The following is a 15,952-nucleotide window of genomic DNA, read 5'->3' on the forward strand; positions in this document are numbered from 1 at the left end:
CACCGCTCTTCCAGTCACTTAACGTTAGTCCTAAGATGTTTCGTTCCATTGCTCTTTGTGCGGTGCTTAACTTGTTCTTGAGCTTCTTTGTTAGCCTCCAAGTTTCTGCCCGATAAGTTAGCACCGGTAGAATGCAATGATTGTACACTTTTCTTTCAACGACAGTGGTAAGCTTCCAGTCAGGATTTGGCAATGCCTGCCGTATGCAATCCTACTCAATTTTATTCTTCTGTGAATTTCCTTCTCATGATCAGGGTCCCCTGTGAGTAATTGACCTAGATAAACGTACTCCTTTACAGACTCTAGAGGCTGACTGGCGATCCTGAATTCTTGTTTCCTTGCCAGGCTATTGAACATTATCTTTGCCTTCTGCATATTCATTTTCAACCCAATTCTTACACTTTCTCGATTAAGGTCCTCAATCATTTGCTGTAATTCGTCTCCATTGTTGCTGAATAGGGCAATGTCATCTGCAAACCGAAGGTTGCTGAGATATTCACCGTTGATCCTCACTCCTAAGCCTTCCCAGTCTAAGAGCTTGAATACTTCTTCTAAGCATGCAATGAATAGCATTGGAGAGATTGTGTCTCCTTGCCTGACCCCTTGCTTGATAAGTAACCTTCTACTTTTCTTGTGCAGAACCAAGGTAGCTGTGGAATCGTTGTAGATATTTACTAAGATATTCACGTATGCCTCCTGTACTCCTTGATTACGCAATGCCTCTATGACTGCTGGTATCTCTAATGAATCAAATGCCTTTTCATAATCTATGAAAGCAATATAGAGAGCTTGATTGTACTCCGCAGATTTCTCGATTACCTGATTGATGACATGGATATGATCCATCGTAGAATATCCCTTCCTGAAGCCAGCCTGTTCTCTTGGTTGGCTGAAGGGAGGAAGAAGAAGTGATCGTAGAGAGCAGCTTCAGCTTCGAGCTCTTTGTGTTTTGTATTCTACCTTCGGTGATTTCTGCAATCAGTGGCAAGAACACTGGGGAACGTGGTCCTCTGCAATGGGGGACCCGAGCCCCGCCCAGCAATTGGGTCCTGAACGACCCCTTCGTTATGCATCCGACGTGAGTGACCGCTTCGACCCCAGCATGGTCCCGATTGAGTCATTTGATGGCTCCTCAGCTGAAGATATGGGCTGGGACAGTGATTTTACCTTGGTGTCAAGCAGACGTCTGAAGAGGAAGATAAGGAGGACATCACCGACCAGTCGTCAAGCGACGAAAAAGGCAAGTGACCAGCAGTCATATACTATGGCGTACGTACCAACCACGACAGCGTACAACTTCAACTCACTGAATAGGCAGAGCCTGTCGGAATATTTTGATCCAACTGCCCCTGGTCAAGTGGAAGAAATACGTATAAACGATCGAAAGAACATACTTACGGTGGAAGTCAATACGCAGACCATTCTGGAAACACTGAAAGAAATCACTCAGTTGGGAAGCATCCCCGTTCGCGCATTCCTCACATACGGCAAGGAAGCGACAACAGGCGTCATCTACGACGTGGACATTGAGATTACAGACGCTGACCTCGCGAAGCTGCTGTCATCGTCGGCTCCTGTGCTCAGCTTTCGCCGTTTTGGGCGGTCTCGATGTGTGAAACTAGTATTTCAATCGGAAACTTTGCCAACACATGTCAACGTTGGATATGTGAGGCATTCGGTACGCCCTTACGTGCCAAAGGTGTTACAGTGTCATAAGTGTATGAAAATTGGACATGTCAGTGCAGTTTGCAGGGGTGCAGTAACATGCAAACGTTGTGGTGGACCTCATGGAGACAGCAATTGCAACGTTGCTGCAAAGTGTCCAAATTGTTCTGGTGCCCACGACGCAACCTCAAAAGAATGCCCAAAGATCAGGAATGAAATCGGTATTCTGAAGAAGGTGGTTCGAGACCATTCCACGCACAGGGAAGCGGCAAAGGCTATCCACCGCCGCAATCGCCGTTCAAGGCACCGACGTCAACGGGGCCACAGAGTTCCTCGCGTAGAAGGATCGACGGTTCAAGTGCAGCCTCCACCACGTCCTCGTGTGAGGAATGAAGACACACGTGCCCCAAAGCCTTTATATTCTGCGAAAGTGCAAGGCGACTCGTCATCAACCCCAAACACATCGGAGGCTCAGTAGCCCTCGTTACCTTCAAGGCCTGCGGGAACCCCCTTATGAACCGCTCCTACACGTAATGAAGAGATTGAAAAGACGGACGATATTGACGTCCAGAGTATGCTGAAAAATTTGATGGGCTCAATGAGCAGGATTCTTTCCAGCCTAAATACCCCGGCTGCTAAGGCTGCCGTGCAGCTACTTGAAGTATTGGAACCACTTCTAGTGGTTCTTCACTAAACAAGTACGGCGATGATTTTTGAAGAACGGATGCGACAATCACTTGTTATGCAATGGAATGCTCGAGGTTTACGTGGTCGTTTGTCGGATTTCCGACAGCGGGTATTTAAGTACCAATTTCCAGTTAGTGTTATCTGTGAACCTAATATGAATTTTTCGTTCCGTATTTCTGGATATGTCCAGATATGGTCTCGTAACGACCAACCCTCAAGCAAAGTATTAGTTTGTGTACGTCATGATCTGGTATACTTCAGACATGACGTCCCCATCACATACTACTAACGATTACGTATGCCTTACCATAAAGCACAGATGGCGCACGTTCTCAGTGATTTGAGGATACATCCACCCACGAGCGAGGATTGATTGTTCGCACCTGATGTCTGTGCTGCAAGCATCGCAAGGTCCGCATATTGTGATTGGTGATTTCAACGCACACCATCCCCTGTGGGTTAGCACTATGACGAATACTCGTGGCAAAACTTTGGCCGACTTTATGTGCAGTCAAGGATTATATGTGCTCAATGACGGATCTCCTACATTTATTCGTGGGACAACCTACAGCAGTTGTCTCGACCTAACGTTTGTGTCAAGGAGCCTTCTGTCCTGAGCAAGCTGGTCGACGGATGTAGAGACTCACGGTAGTGACTACCTCCAAACTTATTTTCAATTTAGCTGGTTTCGCCACTCAGCCTCACGTTGCATCCGTCAAACAGACTGGACTTTATTTAAGACGTCTGTCGATGCCGGCTGTCAGAGTCTGACATCTCCATCCGCAATAGAGGGTATCATTGCGTCTACCCTGCGGGACAAAACCAGAGAGGTTAGCGTACCGAGACACAGATCATCGGTCGACACACAATATGAGGCCCTTCGTGCAATCCATCGCCGCGCAGAACGGCGATACAGAACAAAATCACCGTTAGATCTTTCGAACTGTCGCCGAACTCAACGACATGTTCTTCGTCATCTTGACAAGCTTCACAGACAGCGTTGGAGGGCATTCTGTGGATACCTAGACCTGAGACAACCTCTATCAAAGACCTGGCGGGTCATACGAAGTCTTCAGACATCTCCACAACAAAAACACCCATTCCGTGCCGTGGCTCTACATCAACGCCGGACCGAATTGGAGGTAGCAGAGTACTACTGTAAACTTATTGTGGACACGTCAAATGCAGTGAGCTCATCGCTTGTCACCATCGCGCCCCCATCACCTGATGAGCGACTCGAAGTACCTTTTACGATGCAAGAGCTTGACGCTGCAATTTCTGCTTCCCGACGCTCATCGGCACCAGGACCTGACGGAATCACATACGCTGCACTCCACCATCTTGGCACAGAAGCACGACGTATCCTTCTATCTTTTTATAATGCCACATGGGAGTCTGGAAATGTTCCAGATAGTTGGAAGTGCAGTCGCATTGTAGCATTACTTAAACCGGGGAAGTGCCCTAACGAGCTTTCCTCCCATAGACCGATCGCCTTAGCCAGTTGCGTCGGTAAAGTAATGGAAAGAATGGTTTTGTCAAGGATGGAGTGGTTCCTAGAGAGCAATAATTGCTTTCCTGATTTTATGAATGGATTCAGAAGAGGCCGTTCTTCTATCGAAGGTGTTATCGACTTGGTCTCCACTGTTGAACAGGAAAAAAGTCGCCGCCGGTTAGTTGGAGCTGTTTTCCTGGATATTAAGGGTGCATATGACAATGTTCTCCATTATGCAATCCTTGATGCACTGGAAGATTTAGCCGTCGGTGGCCGGCTATATGCATGGATAGTTAGCTATCTCAGTGGCCGCACCGTGTACATCTCGACAAGTGATGGCGACACCGGCCAGCACGATATCCACCGAGGTGTTCCACAAGGGGGAGTTCTCAGTCCAACTCTCTTCAATATTACACTGATTGGCCTTGCATCTGAACTTCCTAACACGCTAAATATTAGCGCATATGCGGACGACATATGCATATGGGCATCTAGAGCTACCCGTCCCCAAATGCGTGCTAGACTCCAACGTGCAGTGACAATCACAGCTAAATATTTGCGGCGTCAAGGCCTTCAGCTCTCAACAGCAAAATGTTCCGTGATTGCATTCACGCGAAAACGAATGACCAGGTATCCCATAATTGTTAATGGAACAGCGATACCTGCAGTAACACACCACAAATTCCTTGGCGTAGTCATAGACCGGGGATTATCTTGGTCAAGACACGTCGCTGCAATGAAGTCAAAGCTGAGGAGTTTCGTTCACGTCCTTCGCGTCGTTGCAGGAACAAGATGGGGCCCTTCGGAGTCATCGCTACTTCAACTGTACCAAGCGCTATTCATAGGATATATACGGTACAGCATGCCAGCGCTCTCAAGCATGGGACTTAGTTGTGTGCGCACCCTGGAGAGCATTCAAGCTCAAGCATTGCGCACATGTTTGGGCCTCCCACGATGAACGTCAACCAATGGAACAATAGCGGAAGCTCGTGCTTGCCCGATTGCTGTATACTTGATCTGCGAGCCTCTTCGACTGCACCTCCGCGTGTTGACCCGACACAAACACCATCCTTTGTCATCGCTCCCTGCCATACAGCCAGGTTGCAGCTTTTCAAGGATTCTATTGCGTCATCAGAATATTGTACCGTCAAGATTTTCTCCCGACTGTATTCCGATAACACCCCCATGGGTTCTGCCTAAACCGTTTGTTGCTCTGCAGATTCCCGGCATTACAAAAAAGACGTCCATTGCACCCATTGGCCTTAAGCAGCTTACTCTGTGTCACCTTTATGCAAAGTACGGTGACACCATACACGTGTTTACGGATGCCTCTGTCACACCATATGCCTCCACTGCAGCCTTCGTCATTCCACATATGATCGTCGCACGGCAGTTTAAACTAGACCATAGGACAACATCAACTGCCGCAGAACTTCCTGCTATCCAGGAGGCACTTCGATTTCTCTCCAAGGAGCCTCCTCGTGCATGGACGATATTCTGCGATTCCAAACCAGCTCTTCAAACCATTGACTGTGTTCTCAGGCGGGGCCCGTATTATTCAATTGCTATAGAAATCGCAGAGCTTCTCGACCTTGCAAACAGAAATCGCCACATTATCACCTTTCAGTGGATACCTTCGCACTGTGGTGTGATAGGGAACGAGCAGGCAGACGCTGAAGCGAAAGCTGCTTCAAATAATGCGACTGAAGTACGCATTCCATTCTCACGGACAGACACAAATGACCTACTTCGTTGCGTAATACGCAATTGTACGTTGCAGCACTGGACCCAACCAGATCATCAACACAAGCGAGTGCATAAATGGGGCCCAGAAATGACATACCGCATTCCTCACAAGCTCAAAAGAAGCCAATCAAGCATCGTGCACCGGATACGCCTTGGTGTCGCATTCACGAGTCGTTGCAGACATATGATTGGTTGCAGTGGCATTAGCTCCAATTGTGAATACTGCCAGGTACCCGAAACACTTGACCATATATTTTGCGTTTGTCCCGCGTACGCGCAAGAACGACAGAAACTGGTCTCTTCAATTGCAGAAGTCCATAAGAGGCCCCTATCAGACGAGTTTCTTTTAGGTCCTTGGCCCAATGCAAACAGCGCAGCCATGATAACCAGTGCCGCTTTAGTCTTTCTACAAGCCACTGGACTAGACGCACGGCTTTAGAGATGCCACAACGTTGTAAAATTGTACATACACACCTCCTCCTCTTATCATTATCATCCATCAGCCCTTTTCCTCCCCGTGCCTTCTCCCCAGTGTAGAGTAGCAGGCCAGAGCAAGTTACAGCTCAGGCCGACCTCTCTGCCTTTCTGTAAATAAATTTCTCTCTCTCTCTCTCTCTCTGGTTGGCTGAAGTCAAGTGTTGCCCTGATACTATTGGAAATTATCTTGGCGAATATTTTATACAATACTGAAAGCAAGCTGATGGGTCTATAATTTTTCAATTCTTTAACGTTTCCCTTCTTATGGATTAGTATAATTTTGACATTCTTCCAGCTCTCTGGTACACTTGACGCTGTGAGGCATTGCGTATAAAGGGCCGCAAGCTTTTCAAGCATGATATCTCCTCTATCTTTGACTAAATCTACTGTTATTCCATCTTCTCCAGCAGCTTTTCCCCTTGTCATGTCTTTCAAGGCCCTTCTAACTACATCGCTAGTTATAGAAGGAGCCTCTGTATCTGGTTCATCACTATTTCGAATGAAAGTAGCTTAGCTGTTTTGGGTAAAGTACAAGTCAGTGTAGAATTCTTCCACTGCTTCTACTATGTCATCGAAATTGCTGATGATATTACCATCTTTATCTTTCAGTGCATACATCTTGCCTTGTCCTATTCCAAGCTTTCTTCTTACTGATTTAATGATGCGTCCATATTTTACGGCTTCTTCAATCTTTCCCATGTTATAACTTCGAATATCACTCACTTTCTTCGTGTTGATCAGTCTTGACAGTTCAGCGAATTCTATCTGATCTCTTGAATTGGACACTTTCATGTTTTGTCGTTTCTTTATTAGGTCCATTGTTTCTTGTGAGAATTTGCCTACTGGTTGCCTTGGTGCCTTGCCTCCCACTTCAATTGCTGCTTCTGAGATCAACCTAGTTAGGGTTTCATTCATTACCTCTATGTTGTCTTTATCTTTATTTTCTAAAGCTGCATATTTGTTTGCGAGCACCAGCCTCAATTGGTCTGCTTTTACCCTTACTGCCTCTAAGTTGGCCTATTTCCTCTTCACTAATTTCACTCTTTCTCTCTTCAAATTGAGAGAAATCCTAGACCTCACTAACCTATGGTCACTGCACTTTACCTTACCTAACACTTCTACATCCTGCACTATGCTTGGATTGGCAGAGAGTATGAAATCTATTTAATTCCTTGTTTCTCCATTAGGGCTTTTCCAGGTCCACTTCCTGTTGCTGCGCTTCCTAAAGAAGGTATTCTTTATTCGGAGCCTATTCTTTCCGCGAATTCTACTAAAATCTCACCTCTAGTATTTCTAGAATCAATGTCGCAGTTGCCAATTGCTTGCTCACCAGCCTGCTTTCCCCCACTTGCATAGAATTCGCCCATGACAACAGTATCCTGAGTTTGCACCTTTCTCACTGCTAATTCAACATCTTCATAAAACTCTTCTATTTTTTCATCATCGTGACTGGAGGTTGGGGCATATAGGCTTGTAATACCTGCATTCTATACCTCCTATTCAGCTTTATTACGACGACTGCTACCCTCTGAATAATGCTGTCGAATTCAACAATGTTGCCCGTTAAGTTGTTATGGACTAGAAATCCTACCCCGGATTCTCTCTTGTCTGGAAGACCTCTGTAGCAGAGGACGTGGCCGTTAGTCAGCACTGTGTGAGCCTCACCAGTTCTTCTAACCTCACTAAGGCCAATAATATCCCAGGCAATGCCTGATAATTTTTCAAATAACCCTGCTTAGCTAGCCTCCCTCGAGAGGGTGCGCGTGTTCGACGTTGCCAGGTTCAGTTTCCATTGGCGGCCTGTCCGGACCCAGAGATTCTTAGCACCCTCTGCCGCGTAGCAGGTCAGACCGCCGCCTTGGTCAGGTGGTCCGCAGCCACTGGGGACTGAGGGCCATGGTTAATTGTCGGAGTCACGGCTGCACTTGATTCGTTTTTGCCTTCCGGTAAATATTTAGGGGAATTTTGTAAATATATATATATTTTACAGTTTTATACCTCCCTCATGACTGTAAAATAAATATATTTATAAAATTCACTTAAATATTTACCGGAAGGCAAAAGCGAAGCAAGTGCAGCCATTACGCGGAGGCCAGCTTGCTTCGGTAACGCAACGACTGGCGTCTACTACGAGCATCACTGCCACAGCTCTCCACCCATCACTCCCCACTCGCACGACACTTTTCGCGCACTCACCCTGCATCTCCTTGCTCTCGGTCAACCTGACGCTGAACACGGCAAACGGGGTTTTCAGTGGCTGCCATGCGTCAACTTACCCGAGCCGGGCACAACGAAGACGTTGGCCACTCGGGGCGCATTCCAACCTCTGCTCTTCAATTGTGCCCATACCGAGCGGGAATGCAGCTGACCTTACGCGCACTTTCGAAGAATCTGCATGGGCTTGTGTACAGCCATGCAGATAAAAAAGCCGCTGTTTCGCTCGAAAGGCGAAACATCGATTGCGACAGCAAATGAGTAGACAGCGATACAAATTAGGATAGTAGTTTTACTGGCCGTATAAACTTGGAAATACTCGCTTACTAAATAAATACCAGTCATGGTGTCCGCGCGCACATGCAAACATTAACACATCACACTGTATGACCGCGGACATTCGCTTTCAGAACGCTGGCGTGAGGAAGCGCGGCTGCACCAGCGAGCGAAGTGACCTTCATGCTGTCTATCGCTTCAACGCAAACTGAAGCTTCTTTCACACGGTGCGATTTCACACTGCGTTTTTAGCAGCTACCATTTCCGCAATTGCGAACTTCGCATTGCCGTTTCACACGCACTGAGCGCGGCAGCTGCGATTTTCGCATTTTCTAGCCCCTAGCGGCGGATTGAATTATTCTTGGCGTCATTTCGCTTCGGTGAAAACAAAGTAAAGCATCTCAGAAACTGTTTTCACGACAGTTTTTTTTGTGTGTTTGGCTGCGTTACTTTATCAAAACAAGAATTAAGAGGCAGGCCGCAATGACGTGTCTACAATGCACGTTTTGATTGCTTCCGCGTACTTGCCGCATGTGCGTTTTCGCAAAGAAGTTCAGCACTCCGAACATCGAAAAATCGCACGCACGAAGGGTCTGATGGCCCATTTGCTGCAACTGCGAATTCGCAAGAGCGAAAACGCAGTCAAATTCGCACCATGTGAAACGGGCTTGACTGACGAGAACACCGCACGCACAAAGGTTGACCGCAGAGAATAAGCACTAATGATCGCGGATTGCGTCCTTTGCGTGACTTTTCTAAGTTCTCATTTCTTGGGGTAAATAAGGGTGTGTTCCAATTTTCACCAGCATCGGAGACAGTCTACGTAGACAGCTAAGGATACAGGCGAGACATCTTCGAGGCCAAGTAATGGAACGCGTCTCGAGCCGTCTGGAAGGCGCTTCCGCGACGTGACGCCGCCTCGCGGTGACAAAACCGATAGTTCAGAAAAGCACACATTAGAGGGTTTTAGCAGTGACAAGTTACCGTATGGTAATTGCCGTAATAGCGTGCCGGCAGAGCACTGCGCATGCGCGCACCTTACCGTATGGAAAGACCTTCCGTACGGCATACTATAGATGGTAAGGAATCTCTACCGCATACGGTAACGTGCGCACCGTGTTTTGCGGGCCGAGCCGGACCAAGAGAAAACATAGCGAGAAACTGGCGTCGGTCGTAGAGTCCACGCCGTGCATGTCCGTGTCTGGCGTGCGTTTTTCACCATGGTAGGATCAAAGGACGAGTTAAATTTAATTCACCTTCTGCGACGCGGCGAAGTGGCAGCAAGTATGACATCCCTTCTAACCGGAACTTGAGCTAAGCTGAAATGAACTTGTGGCCGTACCCTTCGTAACCGGCGAGTAATATGCTCGGGTCGAATGAGAAAAAAGAAGATTAAAATAAACAAAAATCAACTAATGAAGCAAAATATAAAGCGTAGCAAAAAAAAATGACACTTTGGGTTGGTGGCGCCATCTAGTGAAGCAGACTTCACTTAGACGGGGCACCGAGTTTTTATGGCAGTAATTAACTATATTCTACCTATCTGCTGGTGTAAAGTGACGGCAGCGGTGAAATTTGCAACCAACTGTCCTAACTTTATATATTGCTTCGACAATAACACCTACGTACAAAAAAAGGTTTCACGTGTTGTTGGACAAAGCGTCACAAAATATCACCACTAGACTTGGGACTGGCGTCCAAGTTTGCCGTAACCGGCACTTCCGTAAAGAATAATATGTGTATGGCAAGCTAAAGCTTTCTAGTATTTGCCAAAATATTATTTCGCACTCAGCACATAGTTCTTGTATTCTGCAAGGCCTGAACGTTAGCCACTTTCGTCATTAACAAGTTACCATACGCATCAAGCACACCGCAGCTAAAACGTCTTCGGCCATCGCGGTACGTTAGTACGGAACGGTAATACTGTACCATATACGGCACTTACTGTACCGTAACACGGCACTGCCAAAACCTCTCTTTATTAAAGCGAAAGCTTTAGTAATCTAATCGAGTCGAGTTTCGACATCGCCAACAATTTGACCTTCATTTGACCGCAGCTGCGCCGTAGCCTTGGCAACGCTTCACATGACTCGCCACGCCGAGCTCCGCCGCCGTTACCGCCGCCGGCTTCGCGCATGCGCTCTCCACAGCTGGGTCAGCGCCTGACCAGGTGACTCGCCGCGCGCCTGGCTAAGAGGAGCGCCGCGCTCGTACGAGCTTGGCCATGGATGAGAGCGAGGTCGGGCCGTCTACTGAGAGCGTTGGCGCGCGAGCGGGAGGCTTTGAGCCGTCGTCGGCAAGCGGCGTCTGAACACCTCGCGGATATTGCCCGGCGAACTGCTTCACTGGAGAGGGTCCGGAATGCCAAACGCGCGAAGCTAGCGTCGGAGACTGATGGAAGAGCGAGCCTTGCGGCTCGCAAAACGCCGGAAGCGGGACCACAGCCGTAGATAATGGCAGGCTTTGGACGAAAAAAAAAAAGAAAAAAAAAACAAGCTTTCGCTTTGCATATCCAGGGTTAGCTGAGCTAAACGACAGTTTTTCTTTTTGTATTTTAATTCTTTTCACCGGCGAATCTATGAAAACCACTATGTGTCTTATACTAAGGGCACCGGGAAATGTGTCTACGTATTCTTGTGCGCAGAGGACCTTCCCGTATATATCCCGTCGAGTTTACAAGCGTCCTGTTCAGCCGCCATCTTGTTTGAACAGAAAAGTAGCCTGCATCGTTTTTGACTTCGATGCTGTCTGCGCGAAGCTACGTTTAGTGAGACGTTTACGTTTTAGTGAGAATTTTAAAGAGACTTAAGGTGGCCGGTGTCCACTTAATGGTCTACTTTGTCGTCTACGCGAGTATTGAAACACAGCGTGGCACTTCGCGTGCAAGCCAGACCATCATGTTGCTAATTACCTTCAATTCCAACGTGAGATAAAAGACACTGGCATCTCACGTTAAGACATCTGCTACTGAGGTCAGGTCTTTAATTAGCGCCAGAGACAGCGTCATCATGCGCACTGACCTAGAAGCACGCGTACAAGTACAGACACAGCATTTATGCTTCAGCTACAATATTCGGTCTAGGAATTGCGCTATCTCTACGAAAGCGGTACAACAGTTTCAAGCATAAACGAGTGTTCATTTTTCAACACAAAGTTAATAATGGCACCACTTTCTTTGTTGTTTCGTCTACGGTAACAAGCTCAACAAATAGGGCACAAAATCATGCGAGTTATGCGCATACTAAACGAAGAATGCGAAGAAGGTGAGGAGAGGCATAAAGTTTACCCGTGTTTTTTTTTTGTTTTTTTTTTTGAGTGCGCGTGTCACTAGGAAGGCGTACAAAGCTTGCAGAATGCAACAAATTATAGCAGCAAGCAGCGCGTTCATTTCGTAACGTGGATAGACTGCGTTGCACAGTCGAAGGCAACCATAAAAGCTTTAGTTCTCAGCAATGGGCCTTGCGAAAGAATACAAGGTTCATACTAAAACACTATGTCCGGAAAAAAATAATAAATAATGAAACCGAGCAAAAAGTTACAACCAACTTGAACCGCAATAACTTTCTGTAGCCCCTTCGACAGCAAAATGCTTTCCATGGAGGGTGATCACGCAGTGAATAATAACTTCCTAGCTCTTTCCATCCGCTCAGGTAACCCCAGACTCGCCACACCTGCTCATCGCAGATCCGCAGTTTCACCTGAATGCTAGGAATTTTATAGTGCATTCATGGGCCTTATTTCCGGCTCTGCAGTTTCGCATTGCATCAGTCGTGAGTCTGTGCGTGTCGATGGAAGGAAAATAGAAACGATCTAATGAGTAGGTGGCAGGTAAAATCATTACGAGGTGCGGAAGATCAACAGAAAAATGAATCTCTAACGAAATTTCGCCACGAAGACATGGCACCGCAGTGCGACGCGCATTCTCACTCACATCATTAGTGCAAGGACGATCCAATTTCGGGAGCACGTGTAGAGATTATGAGGCAACCTTGAAAAAAGCATCCGTGTCGAAAAGGCCGGATAAGGTGGCTAGGGGCTTCAGCTAAGATGACATAAAAATAAAGTAAAATTATGACCGTCCATTAGTAGAGGTCACAAAATTTTGGACTTGAAGTAATCGATACTGAACGTTAGAATCATTTGATGTGAATGTGCTCTAGTGTAGTTTATGATGGAAACAGTCCCCTCTCCACTTCTCCAGTTTTTATAACTGTTATGCTATCCGGACAGCTCGTTGCGACGTCGCGTAAGGCATAACTAGGTGGGATCTTTTGTGTTGAGTTGAATGTGCCTGTTACATCACCAGTAGCAAGTGCGGATGAGCTCGCTAACTTGTTGTACCGGATATAAAGTTTACAAGAACCTTCAGGAAAGAAAAATGTGCAGGAGCGTGCACAGGCAATAGCCTGGGTGTGTTTGCGAGCGCTTTATGTAGCTTTTGAAAATCTCATAAACTTTCTTGAAACTTGCATTGCGATAGCACTTAAACGGACAGCCTATGCGTGTTCGCATCATCATCAAAGAGAAAAAGTAAAAAACTCGACACTCAGAATAGCCAAGCCAGAAACCGCAATCAACGCGCGCTTTAAGGAGCTAGAAGCCAAACAGGCTGAGTTTCAGGCAGCTACTGAGGCTCGCCTCACCAGAATCGAAGCCGCGATCGAAAACATGCTGTCCGGCATTAATCAGATCAAGATAACTAACATAGGCACACTGACACAGCAACAACAACAAAGCCCTCTTGCACAATCGCAACTCCTAGTTAGAGTTGATGTGCCTAATAATACTAGCTTAGATCAAAGACCCCCAGCAGGGGGCCCAATCAGAACACACGGACCACGTGTGGAAATCCCTACGCATTCATGATGGCCAGCGACCAAATTATGATCTGGCAATGGAACTGCAGAGGGTTCCATGCCAAAAGACGCGATCTCGAATATAGGATCAATCACTCTACACTCAAACCTGATATTATTGCGCTTCAAGAAACTGGCGTAAACGCCAAACTTGTTGGCTACACAACCTTCAATGCGAAAGTGACGGAGGGCGGTAATCCCTCCACGGCACTCATGATACATAGAAACCTCACCGCAAACACGATAGAACTCGGGATCGAGGATATATCCTACAACTTCGTAGAAATCCTCCCCAGAAAGAAAGCTTAGCCAACCTTATACATTCTAAACGCCTATCACCCCCCAAAGAACAGGGGCATAGTTGCCTCCAGACTTATTGTAAAGGCGCAGAAACATGCCAGAAGCTCGCCACTAATTATAGTAGGCGACTTCAATGCTCACCACTCGACATGGGGCTATCAGTCTTGTGACAAGAAAGGGACCAGCCTATGGACAACCTCTCTAGAGCTTGGTTTAACTCTGCTCACAGACCCAGAACGCCCCACCCGAGTAGGTAACAGCGTCTGTGGAAACACATCGCCCGACCTAACATTCATCAAAAACATAGAATTCACCAAATGGAAAAAACACAGAAACTAATGCAGGCAGCGATCATTACATCATAGCCACCACATTTCCGCTCAGTAAAATCAAGAAAGGAAAATTCAAAGTGAAACATACTAAATGGGACACCTTTAGAGACATTAGAAACGAGAGGGAACACATCGCAATCACAAACTTGGAAGAGTGGACATCCAACCTAATTGAGGACGCGAACAAGGCCACCACCGAAGCCGAGATCGAGGAGGATCCCCCATCCCCTGACTCACGGCTTATACAATTGTGGGAGGCTAGGGAAAGTATCCAGAAGAGATGGATGTCACAATAAAAATAACAAGACCTTACGTAGGAAGATAGCTCAAATCGACAAAAAATCGAGAAACACACGCAAACATTGAGCAGAGAACACTGGCACCAAATGTGTGACCGGCTCAGTAGTCAATTAGCTAACAAGAACTCTTGGTTTCTACTCAGACATCTAATAGACCCCGAACAAACCAAATCAATCACAAGTAAGAACATGCAGAAACTCATTCATTGTTATACTGGGGAGGAGAATGACCTAATACAGGAACTGCAGAGCAAATACTTGAACACCAGCTAGGACATACCCACACCAGCTAAATATGAAGGAGAAAGCAATCCAGCTTTAAATAGGGATATAGACGTAGCAGAAGTTAGAGTCGTCCTCAGCCAGATTAAAACCACTGCCTCTGCCGGGGAAGACAGCATAACAAACAAAATGCTCCGAAATTTAGATTATCGCTCGATCAGCGAAATCACTAAACTCTTTAACACCCACTGAACCGAAGGAAAAGTTCCACCTAGCTGGAAACGTGCCAAGGTCATATTCATACCGAAACCAGGCAAGAGGTTAGAACCGGGAAACCTTAGACCAATTTCTCTCACCTCCTGCTTAGGCAAGGTCATGGAGCATGTAATATTAAACAGGATAAACCATTACGTTGAGACAGAACACCTACTACCTGACCTGCTAATCGGTTTCAGAGCGTGTCTATCAACACAAGACATTATGCTTCAACTGCAACAAGACATTCTAGATCCACGCCCAATAAGAGCCGCTCGTACCATACTGGGCCTGGACGTCTGTAAAGCATTTGATAATGTAGCTCATCAGGCCATCTTAAATGGCCTATCCCAGCTGAATGTAGGCGAGAGAACTTTCGCCTACATTTCCGACTTTCTCAAAGAAAGAACGGCAACCATCCAACTGGCTGAAGTGCGTGGTCAAAAGCTTACCCTAGAGACAATAGGCACCCCGCAAGGTGCCGTCCTCTCACCCCTACTCGTCAATATCACCATGATGAACCTACCACAACAACTAAACAGGATACCACACATCAAACATGCCATATACGCGGACGATGTTACCATCTGGACAAAACAGCGGCTCGGATGGTGCGATAAATGACACGTTACAGGAGGCAGTAAATGTTGTGCAAGAGTATGTCAGACACAACAGGCTAACATGCTCCCCCACGAAATCCGAACTCCTAATCATTAGAAATAAAGCCAAAATGACGCTAGACACTGACACCCAACAACATGCACCGATCAAAATTGTCTTGGAAAGCGGCCCGGTTCCTCCGGTTCTGACAATTAGTGTGCTGGGCATGCTTATTCAACACAACACGCAGAATACCGCGGCCCTCACAAAACTGCAGAACACCGCCAAACAAATTTGTGGACTGTACAGGCGAGTGGCCAACAAGGCACAGAGGAATGAAGGAGATGTAGTTGTGCAGGTTCATTCAGGCATTCCTAATCAGCCGCATAGTCTATTGCTTCCCCTATTATTATCTGAGAAAATCAGACAAAACTAAAATAGAAGTTTTAATTCGACAAGCGTACAAATGGGCACTAGGTTTGCCTGTTTATACCAGCACCGAGAAGCTCCTCCAACTTGGAATGCACAACA

The 15,952-nt window shown here is 46.7% G+C and overlaps 1 protein-coding gene across 1 annotated transcript in view; it reads left to right on the forward strand.

Annotated features, from left to right (window-relative positions):
* Positions 1 to 1,015: 1,015 nt before the first annotated feature.
* The window catches only part of LOC119440446 (uncharacterized), a 31,823-nt gene continuing 16,886 nt past the window's right edge, over positions 1,016 to 15,952 (forward strand). The window contains exons 1-2 of the mRNA XM_037705353.1: positions 1,016 to 1,078; positions 1,183 to 1,240. Coding sequence (XP_037561281.1) covers positions 1,016 to 1,078; positions 1,183 to 1,240 — 121 coding nt within the window. The remainder of the gene's footprint in view (positions 1,079 to 1,182; positions 1,241 to 15,952) is intronic.

The sequence above is a fragment of the Dermacentor silvarum genome, chromosome 2 (assembly GCF_013339745.2).
Source record: "Dermacentor silvarum isolate Dsil-2018 chromosome 2, BIME_Dsil_1.4, whole genome shotgun sequence".
Taxonomy (NCBI): Eukaryota; Metazoa; Arthropoda; class Arachnida; order Ixodida; family Ixodidae; genus Dermacentor; species Dermacentor silvarum.